At 39.7% G+C, this 14,814-nt stretch overlaps 2 protein-coding genes across 4 annotated transcripts in view; both read right to left on the reverse strand.

Moving 5' to 3' along the window:
* Positions 1 to 365: 365 nt before the first annotated feature.
* Positions 366 to 12,407, reverse strand: csf1ra (colony stimulating factor 1 receptor, a). Of its 3 annotated transcripts, none has more exons than XM_026192519.2 (22): positions 12,006 to 12,407; positions 11,583 to 11,645; positions 9,866 to 10,144; positions 9,465 to 9,752; positions 8,980 to 9,116; positions 8,718 to 8,883; positions 8,385 to 8,586; positions 7,936 to 8,051; positions 7,703 to 7,814; positions 7,358 to 7,557; positions 6,994 to 7,085; positions 6,736 to 6,862; positions 6,497 to 6,601; positions 6,221 to 6,331; positions 5,920 to 6,082; positions 5,749 to 5,840; positions 5,551 to 5,654; positions 4,211 to 4,333; positions 4,009 to 4,120; positions 3,828 to 3,927; positions 2,689 to 2,800; positions 366 to 2,392 (listed from the first exon to the last, which is right to left on the reverse strand). In XM_026192519.2, the coding sequence occupies exons 2-22, from the start codon at positions 11,626 to 11,628 to the stop codon at positions 2,252 to 2,254; spliced, it is 2,928 nt and encodes a 975-aa protein (XP_026048304.1). In that variant the 5' UTR covers positions 11,629 to 11,645; positions 12,006 to 12,407; the 3' UTR covers positions 366 to 2,251. The 3 variants fall into 3 exon arrangements, with proteins under 3 accessions (XP_026048304.1, XP_026048287.1, XP_026048296.1); XM_026192502.2 differs by having other exon boundaries at positions 6,476 to 6,601; XM_026192511.2 differs by having other exon boundaries at positions 6,476 to 6,601; positions 11,895 to 12,046.
* A 149-nt stretch (positions 12,408 to 12,556) lies between these two features.
* Positions 12,557 to 14,814, reverse strand: part of pdgfrb (platelet-derived growth factor receptor, beta polypeptide) — a 29,277-nt gene continuing 27,019 nt past the window's right edge. Inside the window, exon 23 of the mRNA XM_026192490.2 lies at positions 12,557 to 14,317. Within this exon, the coding sequence (XP_026048275.2) occupies positions 14,170 to 14,317 (148 nt within the window). The 3' untranslated portion in view covers positions 12,557 to 14,169. The remainder of the gene's footprint in view (positions 14,318 to 14,814) is intronic.

The raw sequence follows: 14,814 nt of genomic DNA on the forward strand, positions 1-14,814 counted from the left end.
ACACTGAGATCTCTTTGAGTATCACATTTAAAATTACAATGAAAAACTATAAAATTCAAATTTGACACTTGGAATCAACAGATATTAAGTCTGCTTCGTTTTTTTTTTAAAATAACACCCTGTCAATAAATTGTCCAGTTAATTCTGAGAAAATGGGTGACTGTGTAGAAAAATTGCCGCAATTTCTTCCAGCAAATTATGAACCTCATTACGCACATGAACTTCCTCTTGTAATCAAGGCATGAAGAGAAGCATCTATGAAGTCCCAGCAAATGCTTAAAAGCTAAAATGTAAACAGAAGTACTGTTATTTACTCCACGACTTTCACGTTTTTCATGAGAAATAAGATTCAAATCTGAACCAGCTTCTTGATAAAACATTTATATTCATTTAAAATAAAGTAGGAACAATTTGAGTGGACAAAACAGATACTTTACAGTTTGTCATATGTTTCAAGCCACAGTAAGAACGCACGTCACATATATGAGAGTAGATTCTTTTAAAGTTTTACACACAGCAGCTGACAAAAAGAGTACAACCCAGTGACGATAGTGATGATGATCATGCTTTGCTCAAAATCAGTAATATCTCAGCTTCTTGATAGAGCAAATTTCAGCACCTGATAAAGTAGAGCAAGATAGTTCCTGAAAAGTGTCTGAAACTGATAGAGAATGAAATAGGTTTCTAACTGAACCCACACGGAGAAGGAAAAGAGTCCAGACTGACATAGAAACTGAAGCCGGATTATTACTTCCCTATAAAGATTTTAGAGTTGCGCAATTGTTGACAGACACTGTGGGAAATGTGGACTGGATGTTATCCAATAAAAACAGGAAGCGAGGAGAGAAGAACACGAAGGAAACAGTTTCTGTCGGCACAGTTAGGAACAACAAAGGAAAAAATGGTGTGAAATACAACATTTCAGTTGGATAATATAAAACTTTACATTGAAACACAGAGTTTCGGTGATAAATCTTTTAATGAACGCCTCTGCAGTTATGCAACAACTTAATTTGCAGCTTTTTTGTTGATTGTCTCATTTGCACAAAAGAAAAAAACGAGACATAACACATCTATGAAATATTCATGTTTCTCTTCTAAGTGAAAATAAAGATCATTCTTGATTCATGTGTTATATGTACATTATTCGACATCTCACTTCTGTTTCATTCAGATACAAGCACATTTAAAGTAGCCAAAGTCACAGAAATTGGCAGTCTCTGTCTCTCGTATAGCTTATATATATATATATTTATATGATCATATAATCTTCATACATTTGGCAGTGTAGGCTGACTGCTACATACACATGTGCATGAAACTTATCATGTAACGCTACAGGAAAGTACAAGATTCAGCTGCACCCTGCTAACCCCATCAACCCCAAACACCAAACATTGTTCTTTTGCTCCATAAGACATCTACCGATTTCCCTGCTCAGCTCAGTCGTACTCCTTGTTCTAAAATCACGCTGACTAATTAGATTGAAGTCGAACAATCACATGCTGCAACCCACTAACAGCTACTGCAAGTGTGTCACAAGAAATACAGCCGTGACCAAAGCCCAGCGAGGAAAACACTGCACTCATTATCTGCCTCCTCTTTGGCTCCTTTAGCATGTTTTAATCAAGGGAAAAACTTGAGCGCTTTATATTTTTTGATTGTAATTAATATAACACAAGTTGTCTGGAGAGAAGAAAGGCTCTCATTGTTTTAATTCAGTGTTTCCGACTGTTGTACCCCCAAAATAATGAAAGACAGTGATCCTGATGGAAGAACACATAATTCTGAGTCTCCTTTGGCGGTAATAAAAAGTATAATAAACATGGTGTGCAATAGATAATTAAGAGCACACTCACAAGTATAAAACAAAAGAATCAGGCGGATTCTTGCTTGGAAAAACTGACAGATTTGACCTCAAATAGAGAACAGAAGAAGGGCTAATAAACAGTCTGCCATGGAGCAATCTTTAGAATAAACTACCCTTTGATACCTTGTGTGACTTGTTGACATTGTTTCCTCCTTTCATTTTAGACGTGGCAATTTCTAGTCATGGATCGCATGCAAAAGAGGCAGGTCACATGCTTGCCGCAGCTGCTCGTCTGTCTGGAGAGCAGGCACGACAGGCAAAAAATAGCTGATAAGACGACTCTCCGGCAATTGAAACAAGCTGCAAACTAGAGATCATGCCAGTTTTCTGATCCTTGTTGAAGAGTGATTGGTTTGCTGATTGATTTGAGCGTAAGGCCTTTCAACAAAACTGGTAGTTGTTGGTCTTCATCAGAGGCTGCTCTTCTTCTTGGTGGTCACAAGACTGGTCACAGGGGCTGTCGAAGCACTCGTCACACCCTTCACCCTCCGTGACCTGCTCCTGCACATTCTGGTACATTAACTGCGGAAGAGGTATCATCAAGATGGTGAGAGTTACACAAAACATGATTACAGAGTTTATATTTTAGACTGACATAAATAGTGGCATTGTGAGTATCTTCAGTTGGAACAACACCCAAACAGACATTATCGCAAAGAATCTAAATCGTGTAATTGGTCTTGGACTTCACAACTAAATTTGCTGTCTCTTAAGGAGCATTAAAAGAAACAGGGTTTCCCGAGGTCATCTTGGCCGGGCCGCCACATGTTTTTCTCCCTGGGTGCTTTCTCCCACACTGCACATGCAGACTAACTCACCTGTCCCTGCTCAGGTTGGTCCCCGAGTAGCCTTTGAATCATGTGACAGATTTTGCTGAAGGTGGGACGCTCTGTCGGCTCCAGATTCCAGCACATCTTCATGATACCGTAGCTGAAATCAAAAAGAGTTCTTTCAGAGAAACAATTCATGGTGTACATTAAAGGGGTTTTGCACTCTTATTTTCACTCCTCAGACTGTGTGGTGTAAAGCCGAGTTAGATGAATAAGGAGAGGCTTATGGAGGCGGTGACGCAGTTAAAAAAAAAAAGACAGACTTGTTTATAAGGACCCCTGCCCCTCCAGTTCCATTTAGTTGCCATGAAATAGCAGTTACATGGCTCTCTAGCTTTGAGATCATGTGGCTAACAGGCAGAACTGAGGCCTGACTCACAGCAGAACAAGAAATGAATTGGCCCTGACTCAGATTCAGTCTATTTCCACAGCACATTTATTCCTGGCTAGTGTGACATGCCATGGCAAATCAGCACACACAGATGTTAGGGCTGTATCGCAAAAAAATAAAATCGTTTTTTTTTTTAAATTTCGATGGCTTGCAAAGTTTGGAGTTTGGACTTATTTAGTTTTAGGTTTGAGGTCAAGGGAGAACCCAAAAGCAAATGAAATTCATGAATAATGGAAGTGCATTATGAGGTTATCTCATCTGTCGGTTATTTCAGATGTCAGATAGCCCGCGAGACTGCAGGAAGGGGAAAAAATAGGATCTTTGTTCATTCATAAAGACCATTTAGAAAGCAGACTGTTTGAACTTTGGGAGGCTAGCGCCTATTCACAATCAGCTACATTAATAAGTCTGTTATATTAAATTAACCTATTACTAGTCAAAAGTCACCGCATGTTATCAGCTGATCTCACTGGTTAGTAAGCATAACCATAGTATTACTCCTACTATTGCTTAACTACGTGTCAGGAGCTGATACGAAGGCCTTTAATTGGATTATTTGTCATTGTATCAGTCGTAAAAACTCTGCTGATAGTCACTTGAAACGCCCGTAAAACTCAACTGATAATCAGGTGATGGTTAGCAGGATAAGAGCCTCAGACAAAATAAAGTGTTTGAGAAAAAGGGGAAGCAGTGACTCATCCCTGAATGAGCCATGCTGCTGAAGTGTCAAACTTACATTTCAGGTGGAGCAAAGTCTGGTTGGGACATCTGGTAGCCACGCTTCACCATCTTGTAGAACCTAGTGTCCACAGCCATGCTGGGGTAGGGGCTTTTGCCTAGTAGTGAATAACATGTGATTTTCAGCACCAACCCATGAAATAAATACAAGCACAGATCACATGTTTACGCATTCTTACCTAAAGAGAAGATCTCCCACAAGAGGATGCCATAGGACCAGACGTCACTCTGAACGGTGTACACGCAGTCAAAGATGCTCTCGGGAGCCATCCACTTCACTGGCAGACGTGCCTTTGCACAAAACAACACACAAACAAATTAAGTGATTTGCAGTGGATACCATGTAAGCAATATTTAGCTCTTATCAGATCAAATGCTTACATTGCCTTTCACCACATAGTTGGAGTCATTCATGATGTCCCGTGCCAGACCGAAGTCACAGATCTTTGCCTCTCTGCGACTGGTCAGGAGCACATTCCTCGCAGCCACATCTCTGTGAATACACTGCACACACGCATTTCACACAGTTTGTTTCTGCTTGTAGAGCTTTGCCCAGTGAAAGACAATAAGATCAGTGGAAGGCTTAATTTAGAACGAAAGATCTCCATTAAGAAATGTACAACGTCAAACTATGACTAAATATGTGATGGGAAATACCCACCAGAGGAGTGGTTTAACACACAGGGACGCTGTGTAAAAACAAATGAAAGCTGAAAGCAATGTTTTTGTAAGACATTAAGACCCCTTTTTTTTTAAACAGCAAAAAGGAAATAAAAAAGATTTTAAAACTGAAAGAAATATATGATTTTGATATCAGCTTTAAAAACATGGAAAGGGGACTGGTCACAGCAGGTTGTCTCACCTTATGAGATAAAAGATTTCAAATGCATTCTTTGTCACATTTTTTTTTAAATCAGATAATGCCTCATATTCATAATTCTTGCTATGGAGCCACACTCCAGCAATACATGCATAATGTGGGTTTGCATTTTTATGTCCATTTAAAGCTCCCCCTGTTCCCATAAAGATTTTTAAATTAGCCAAACCACAGTTCCTCTTCGTTGTCTATTTTTATTGGAATGTCACTTACGGATTAAAGATCAGCCATTGCTCCTTGTATGATTTTTATAATGACATTATGTATCTTAGATAATCTACTATCTACATCATCTGCAATATTAAACAGAGAAACATTATCCTAAACTGTTTGGTGACGCTCTCCACATTGTTACTTCTAAAAGTCTGAGCCTTTCCTGGAAGCTTCTTAATGAAATCATGTTACACCTGCGGTCAGTTAAATGGCCTGTATTTATATAGCGCTTTACTAGTCCCTAAGGACCCCAAAGCGCTTTACATATCCAGTCATCCACCCATTCACACACACATTCACACACTGGTGATGGCAAGCTACATTGTAGCCAGCGCGACCCTGGGGCGCACTGACAGAGGCGAGGCTGCCTGACACTGGCGCCACCGGGCCCTCTGACCAGTTAACCTCACATCCATCCTGCTTTCCAATGCATGATTTTTTTTGTCTCTGGTATGAAATTGAAATCATGAAATAATTTGTCATATAAAAAAACAACAAAGTTTCAGCATTGTTGTGTTGTACTATTTCAAATTAAATGCGGTGCTGTAACAATTTGTGAATCACATTCTGTTCTTATTCACAAACCAGAAAGCGTCAAATTTCTAATTTGTTAATGGAGTGTTAAACTCACATTTTTCCTGGCCAAAAAGTCGAGGCCCTGAGCTACTTGGAAGGAAAATCTGAGCAGGTCATCAATATCCAGCGGCCAGTCACCACTCTCCTCACAGACAAGGTCTAGAAAAGAATCAGATAGGAATAAAATCCTGCGATCAGCACACTGATCTGATCATTTTCAACAATTTAAACCTCAGGCTGATGACGAGCTTACCTTCAGATGATTCCACAGTTGGCAACTCTGCTAAGCGGCTGGGTCTCATCTCCAAGTAGGTGCTCGAGGTTTCACTGGAGATCCCGCTATCGCTGTTAAAAGTAAACAGAGATATCAGTGCTTGGATACATTTCACATGTCCTCTTTCATTAAGTGTGTTTGCTGATGTACCTTCGAATGAACTGCTTCTGATTGCAGATGTTCTTGTAGTCGGTAGAATTTTCCATGATGTCGGGAATATTCATGACAAAGTTCACAAATGTCTCTGCCTTCTGGCGAAGGAAGTTCAGGAGGTCGCCGAGGCTGCAGTACTCAGTGATCACAAGCACTGGACCTGATGAGGAAACCCGCTATCTTATGACCGTTGAAATGAGCTTGCATGCTTAGTTAAACAGGATTTTCCATGATATGGATGACTTCTAATTTTAACACAAGTTTTTGCAGTATTTCCGTTTCATCTGCGTTCTCTGACCTCCATAGGTGCAGGCTCCAAGTAGGTTGACGATGTTCTGGTGGTGACCCAGGTGACTCAAGATCTTCAGTTCAGACATTAGAGCCTCCCTCTCATCTGAATGGGCACGGGCTGCAGAAACAGGTTTTTTTTCAGAGGTCTAAATATAATGTCTTTTACACAGAGTCAGTCTGACTTGCTCATGTGGACAATAACCTCTCAGTTAGGTCCTATTTTCCATGAAAGATCTGTCACGCTCAACTCAAAAAAACTCACAGTGCAACAGTGGATCCAAACCTTTTAACATTTTCACAGCTACGCGCATCACATTGTCTTCCTTTCCCATTCCATAAGCAGTGGCCTCAACAACTTTTCCAAATGCGCCTGCACCCAGGATCTTCCCTGTTTGTAGAGAAAATACACAGAGGAGCATTTTGACTTCAACCTAGTCTGCAATTTACAATCAAATATTCAATTATTATTATTTTGATGTAATATAATGAGAATTTAGTCAATTTGACAAACACGTTGCACACCTAATTTGAGCTTGTCTCTAGGGAACTCCCACTTTTCATTGTAGGGCAGCTGCGTGGGGTCAATGAAGGTGTAATTGTTCCCATCTCTCGCCTCAATGATCTTCCAGCGGATCTCATACCTCGGTTTCTTAAAAATAAAGTCAGTAAAGAATGGAGTAACTGCTTTCATAAATGTTTTTGGGCGTCATATTTGGATGTTGGAGATGCTTCTTACAGTTTATTTTGCGATGTTATTTTTTAAGAATTGACTCAACCTACCTGCTTGTATTTGTAAAACAGGAAAATGAGGAGCACAAGAAGGATGGTCAAAATCGCTGCCGCTCCAATCAGAAGGGAAGTAAAGGGCCAGTCTGTTCATAGAGAGAGATTTCAATGTGAGTTAACCTCATTAAGACTGGCTGTGTGACATACAAGCTGATGTCCTTAAACAGAATTTATCTAGCACTTGCATATTTATTGAGGATAATTAATAAACATGCTCAGAAAAGAAGAGAAATAACATTTTTTTTCTTTCCATGAAAGAAACATTAGATTAGATCTGAACCACATCCAGTAATGGTACTCTAGAGAAATTAGAAATTTAGAGAGCAGCCTTAAAATGGACATATGATCGAGTGCTCACCGTTAACGTTCACAGCAAGAGTGTCACTGCTGACGCCAGCGAGGTTGAAAGCCACACACTCAACCGTCATCCTCCTGTTGGAAAACGCCACAGTGAGGACGCTTTCCACTTCCACAGCCCCGTACTCCTCCCTCTGGACCTTCACTGTAGGAGCTCGGAGAGGGATTGCCAGCTGCAGTCCAGTATTGTTTTCATTGCACCTGCACAGATAGAGAAAGGCAATAAACTGACAGAAACGTCAGTGCTTAACCTTATCTCAGAGAGAAATCACTAAAATCACTACAGTTTGTGTTCATTCACAGGGTCAGAGACTGGGTGAGGTCTTTTATGCGCAGTTATACTTACGTGGGTCGGATTCCAAAACACTGATACCAGAGGATTCTGGGAGGAGGATAGCCATGCGAAGTGCAAGTAAGTGTGGTTACATTTTCCCATTTCATGACAGCAATTGGTCTCTCTGCCAGTGGGAAGAAATGAGGGGGAAAAACAATAATTAGTCAACAGTGAATGATCGAGATATACGACCAGTTGACAAAGAAAAAAATTAAACGATGTTAGTTTGTGTTTCTGTCACGTACGATACATCTGGACTTGAAATGTGATGGATGCGTTGGTCATTTCACTCTGAGCATAGAAGGTGTACTGGCCCTGCTCCTGTATATTCATTCTTTTCAGCTGCAGAATAGCATGGTATCTAAAACAAAAATAAATAAATGGTGAAAAAGAGGAATATCTACAGAACCAGAAGTGACTAATTTGGTGTCTTGAATTCAGACAGCTTCTATGCATCATTGGTGAAATAAAAAGAGAACAGCACTCTTCCCTCTTTGAGTTTCATGACCTGAGGAAATATAATGACCTGGTCAGATTTACACAGAATGCAAGGACAGCAAATCTCAAATTTAGTAAAACTTCCTCTTCCTGTAGTACACTTGATTTTCGCACTTTTCTAACTGTACTGCTGAGATACCAGAATGATGAGTAGGGGTATTGCACGTTTCTTTCCCATGAAGCTATTTTAGTCCACCTGTTGTTGTATCGGATGAGCTTGTTCTCCTGTGTGGCTGTGTTGAGAGATGTCGGCGTGTCCCATCTGTGCTTTGTGATGTGGGGGTATGCTTCGATGAGCACGCTGAGCTCCAGATCGTCTCCCTCGTTCACCTCGACCGAGAGGCCCTTGTGGGCCAGCTTAGGCGACAGCTGGGGTGATAGTCTGATGTAAGGCTTGTCTGCTCAAACAATGAAGAGACAAACATTTTAGTTTATTGAAATCATTAAACAGTTTATAAAGTGAATACTTTAGGCTCTTCTTTATAAATTCCAAGAGGTTTTAGCTGTTGGGTGTTTTTTTGTGGCTTACCCACAACCAGCAGGTATGTGGTCGAAGTGTTCACCCCTGCTTCGTTAGAACCGATGCAGGAGATGTTTCCTGTGTCTGCCAGGTTCACAGCAGCGATAGTCAGTGTGCTCTCTATGTCCAGGCGATTTTCACCATTGGAGCGAACTATCTCAGTGATTTTTGGGACCTGAAGACAAATACATAAAGATGTTTAAAGAAGAAAAAGAAAAAATTAAAATTTTGATTAGTATCACTGTAAAACGTAGAAATATCTTGTACTGACTGATTTGGTTGTGTATTTCCAGGTGACGTTGTAGTAGAAGTTGGGATTGTGTGTTGTGCATGGGATCTTGAGTTCTTCCCCAACTATGCGTACATATTCCTCTGTCTCCAAGAAGACGTATGGAGGGAAACGGAGCTCTAGAAAAAGAGAAAAATCATACCCAAATGTCAAAATAGACACAAGTGGTAATGGGCTGATTCTTATATTTGTGTTTTGAGTGCCTACTTGAGCACTCAAAGCACATTTTTCTACACCTAAGTGCTTTCTATCTAATATTCACACATATTCAAATCCTATAAACGCATCAGAGAGCAACTTGGGTTGAGCATCTTGCCCAAGGATACTTAGGCATGCAGACCAGAGACAGAAGCAGCCAGTGACTGAACCACCTGCTCTACCTCCTGAGTTACAGCCACCCCAGACAAGTTTCAGTTTAGAGGAATTCTAAAAAAAAAAAAAAAGCTTTGGGAAATTATTTTTCTCACTCTGAATGACATTGATGGAAAAGGCCTTAGAAGTCATCTCCACTCCGTTGACCCTGGCCGTGCACATGTAGTCAGCATTAAAGCTGGGGTGAAGGCTGTGGATGAGAATGCCACGGTCTCTGAAGATGGTAAAGTTCATTCCTGGTGGCACAGAAGTGCCATTGTTCATGCGCAGGCTTATGTCTGTAGCTTCTGGGTTGGTCAGTAGGCAGGGCAGCAGGTAGCTCTCACCCTCCTTCGCTACCACCTGCAGGGATGTGCTGCTGGTCCAGAAAACATGACTTGGATCTGGAAGAAGGATTTTCAAACAATTAACTAATGCGAAACTTAGCCTGAACACTAATAAACATCCAGCTAAGCACAAACTTCAGGAAGCTTGCAGCAGAACAACAGAAGCTCACCTTTTACATACACATACACCGAGGAGTCACGATGGGACCCGCTGGTGTAATAACACTTGTACGTTCCAGTGAATTCTGCGGTGGGACGTTCGACTTTAAAAGTACGGACAGTCCCATTGCCCCTGGATATGTAGCGTCTGTGTTTGGGTAGTCTGGTTTGCCAGATTACAGGTGCTTCACCCTCACACCTCAGATCCAGAGGTCTTCCAGCTCTGACCACCACCTCAGCGCTCTTAACCACCTTGGAGTTTAACTTGATCACTGGACGCCTCCACTCAGCTAAAAATAAGAAAATGGCACAAATTAAAATGACATAGAAAAATAGGGTAAAACGATTTAATGAACTGAATTTGTTCCTGATGGTCTCTGAGGGTTTTTATTTATTTTATTTTTTTTGTGTTGCATATTATTTTTGTTCTCGCCATTTCATTATCTCATCTGCTCTGTGACTCAGAATTATTTTAAGAGTATGATTCAGGAAACAGATTGAAGACTCTTGGCTCCATCTATACTTGATACTTCTGCTTTTCACATTGTTGTTATAGCTCAACAGTGGGGGTAAAAAAACAGTTACTATGGGAAACTTCAAATATTACTGCTGTAATTTTTGCTTAGACCCTTTGCCTTTGACATCAAAAATAAAACTAGAGACACATTTAAGAATTTTAAACACATGAGAGCGGAGAAATATTTATTAGCCATTTCTGAGGAAGGGATTTCGTGTAATGGGCCAAACCCTGAGGGGTTAATAAAGCATATTTTTTTTGCAACAAAGAACACTGATTTCTTTGATTACTTTGGTGAGAATCTGGACGTTTTTAAAAACTGGATAGTGCATTACGCCAAATTACCGACACTGGAGAAGCTGAGACGTCTTTCCAGTTAGAGGTCATAAAATGTTCCATTCGGCCTTTCTTACAGTGCGTGTTGAATCTTGAAGCAGAACTGAGATTCCACGTTCAGCATTTTGTATTCGCCACATAGCACAATGTAAGACACTGAAAATTAAATGTCATGTGAAGCCAGCATTTTATTTCTGATGTCCTGCTCAGCAGTGTAAACAGCTACCTTTGCCCCAAAGTCCTTCAGCTGTTTAAAAGAGCTATTCATGCAACCTCAATATGACCCATTATAAACGTTATACAATAATCAACCAGAAAGCAAAGCTAATTCATTTAGACCTAACTCAGCGAAACAAGAGATGCTTTTATCTATTAAAATGCAAATAAATGAAATTGCAATTGGATGGCTGTCGGGTGATACTTATATTTGTGATGTTAAATATTATCACAAGAACAACCCTAAACCCCCAAAACTGAAGACAATCAACAGCTGAGAAGGCTGTCAGCTCTTCTCTGCTGTGAGTACAAGTGCATCAGTCCAAATATGATGAGTATGTTGTTGACATGTTTACATCTCACATTTAAAAACATAAACAGATGAATGCTATTTTCTGTAAGCACATTTAATTTGATTTCACTAACTTAATCTTTTAGTGTTACACAAACTTTACTCACACAGTACTTTTCATTCTTTAAGTCTATCGGGGAATGTGACAGTTACGTGCTTTACCCAGTCATCTTTCACATCTAACAAATTGTGGTTTTAACATGTAAGTCCACATTAGTTTTCAAAAACAAGACAAAAATGAAAAGCAAACATCTGATATAAGGGGGCAAAATCACAGCAATTGAAATTGTTGCTTTTCAGAGCTTACCTGAAGCAGTGGAGGCCACAAGCCACAGCATAAGGTAGGACAACATCCTTGATCAACTCAGACCTGGAGTTTAAACATTGTTACTTATTAGCGCAGGAAGAAAAAACCTGATTTGTAGTGATGGGTGCGAGCTTAAAAACAAAACCCCCCAAAGAAGCAACTGTTGCTATCACTGAATTTCATCTTTTACTTCTTTCTGAATGATCAAGAAAAACACTGAACAAACTGTTTCCATTATTATTACCAGTGTAATAAAACCAGAATTGAAATATTAAAACTTGAGATCATAAAAACAATTAAAGAATGACATACCCCGAGAAAGAATTTCATTGGTGCATGTATTAAAAGTAAAGAGTCACTCTAACTTGAAACACAGAATTATGAATTATAGAAGCAGCCCATATTTCTTTCCAGTGTTTTCACCTGCAGATGTCTTCAGCTTGGATCTAATAACTTCCCTGAGTCAGAAGTTTCCAGCATCCAGAGCTGACACAGCTGAGTTCCTCGTTCCCTTTCTGTGCGTCTCCGCGCTCCTTCTTCTTTCTTGTTTACAGGCTTTTTGCCACAAGTCACACAGCAATCAGAAAGTTGTCTTGAGAGCAAGTGGTAGAGGGGTGGAGGAACAATGTGTGTGTGTGTGTGTGTGAGAGAGAGGCGACATGTTGGGGGTGGGGGGGCAGTCAGCATATCATGCTCAACAAATTAATGAGGCAGTGTCAATTGGCCTCTGAAAGGCACAATAATATCGAAACATCCACAGAGGTGAGACCAATCATCTTCATTTCCGCTGAACTTTGGACATGCGTCAGGCTTAGAAATGCAGCTCGGTAATAAACTGTGAAAATGGAGAGTGAGAAAATTAAATCACAGAAATATTACAGAAAGTTTTCCTTTTTTTAATGTGCTTGAGTTTCATTAACAGCAGAAATGACAGTGAGAGACACCAAAGAAAACACCAGTTATCCAAGCAATACTACGATTATACACTTTATTGTCACATTTACAACATAGAAAATGACACATATAAAAAATACATTTGTAAACGTTAAGAAGAGCTTTGGTACCATAGCTTGTGATAACAGTGATCTTGTGCATTTTACATAGAGTAAGAAAGGCTACAGGACATAAAAAGACGTGTTCTTCCTTTAAGTGGTGAATTACGTTGAAACACAGTTAGTGTTATCCAAAGCAACAGAAGACTACAGGTATTTTTTTTTTTTTTTTTAGATTTTTTTCATGTGTACATATTTATGGCTATCTATTTCTTGAGCAGCAGCCCTTCATATGCAAGCAACAACAGCCCGAGACAACAATCAGTCTATACAAAGGCACTCATCTGTGCCATCTTGTGCTAAGGCAGTGATATGCTGTATTTATTGTTTTCACTTGAGAGTCACAGAAACTGCATATCATAATCACTCTAACATTAGATCCCCAGTTGCTGCGATGTAACTTTCACATAATTGAAATTATTTTTTTGTTATGAATATCCACATTTTCTACATAAAGTGCAAATCTGGCACAGAACTATGAGTTAAGCATACAGGACAAAAAGTTTTCATACACACACATCACATACAAGATAATATTCAAAATACACAAATAAAAACACAGACGCTGTGGCATATTAAACTAAAAAATAAAGTATATCTCACATTAAAACAGTGCATGTGGAACCTGTTTGTATTTACTACGATTAGTCCTCTTGACTGTACCCAAGGTAAGGTTTTCATTTATATATCGCCATTTCACATCTGATCATGCTTTAGGACAAAATGTTGTCATGTTGTCGAACTTGTCATTTAAAGGCAAATTAACTTCTTTTCAGGTTCTTGAGGATGTTTAACCTCTTACCTGAAAAGCCTCTTTAGCTCTAAAAACCCTGATGTGGGTTAGCAGGTCTTTAACCTCACGCCTGATTGTCATCTGTAGGTGGTCCTCATCATGTGAGTCATTAGGGAAACATGGGTGAAACTCACACTTTGACCCATGCCTTGGGTCTGGTGATCCTAAGAACTCACATGATAACAGGGTGGGTGAGCAACTCTTAGGACTACCTCCAAGGAGCCTTTCAGATGAGAGGTGAAATGTCTTCAGAAACCTAAATAGAAGTCTAGTTGGCTTCAATCGGCCACTTAAGCCTGTTGCAACGTGGACGAATTCTACACAGAAAAATGGATTCGAGGTTTTCTCACAATATTGTGTCAATGATTTCGTACTTTTTAAAAAAAGGAAATGCAGCCTACTTTTGAACAGTGAATATGGGGAACAGTTGTTGATTAGTTATCTAAAAGATAAAGCACTTATTTAATAAGGCCTCATAAGCCTCACTACACATTGTAAACTAAGTGTAAATTGTGAGGAGGGTACCGCATTAATTTGTAGCAAATTTCCTAATACAACCGAATGACAGAAGACAATTTTGTAGTTAACTACTTGTAGTTAAAAAACAAAAGAAGAAACTTTCTGTGTGCTTAGTGAAAATACAGAGATTTCCATCTCAGTCTCTATGCTACATTTTAGTTTATTCACGTTCCCTTTTCAGCCCCAGAAAGGAAATCTGTTTCCTCTGGGCTCCTACATCTGGCTACAGGAAGCTGTCTTCTACCTCGGGTGTCCCGGAGGAGCCCAACAGAGCGTCTCTCTCGCTGGTCTCTTCCAGCCGGTCCTCCTCTGGAAGGGTGTCAGCAGTGTCCTGAGACATGGAGTCGGTCTCCTCCCCCACAACTACAGAGCTGAAGGTGAAAAAAACCATTCACAAATTCACACAGTGCATTTAATCACAAAGTCGTACACAGACGGCTCTTTTTGAGGTGTTGTTCTAGATGAAGTATTTCAACATGAACTTGTTCATAAAAAGGTTCATAAAAACCACCAAAACATATATTGGTGGTATAAAAGCCCAAGGTGCTAGCTGTCTTATTATATCCGTATATATTATTTTCATATGCCAGCTAAATGGTGGATGTTTATTTGGTTTTTATTACCAAATATGATCTAAAAAAAATCAGTGATCTGTGTCAGTGATCTTGGACAAAGGTTACAAGGTAAGACTTCAAATATAAAACAAAAACATTTCCATCACTGGTTTGGATCACTTCCAAACTGGGAAAAAAAATCTATGTTCAAGTTAAATGTGACTAAAACTAAAACTTTGGTGGTTCAAACATTCATTTTCTCATTAATGCTGAGTGTGTGTTTATCTAAGCAGTAAAAACACTTCTCCATAATA

The sequence above is a fragment of the Astatotilapia calliptera genome, chromosome 2, assembly GCF_964374335.1.
Source record: "Astatotilapia calliptera chromosome 2, fAstCal68.1, whole genome shotgun sequence".
Lineage (NCBI taxonomy): Eukaryota > Metazoa > Chordata > Actinopteri > Cichliformes > Cichlidae > Astatotilapia > Astatotilapia calliptera.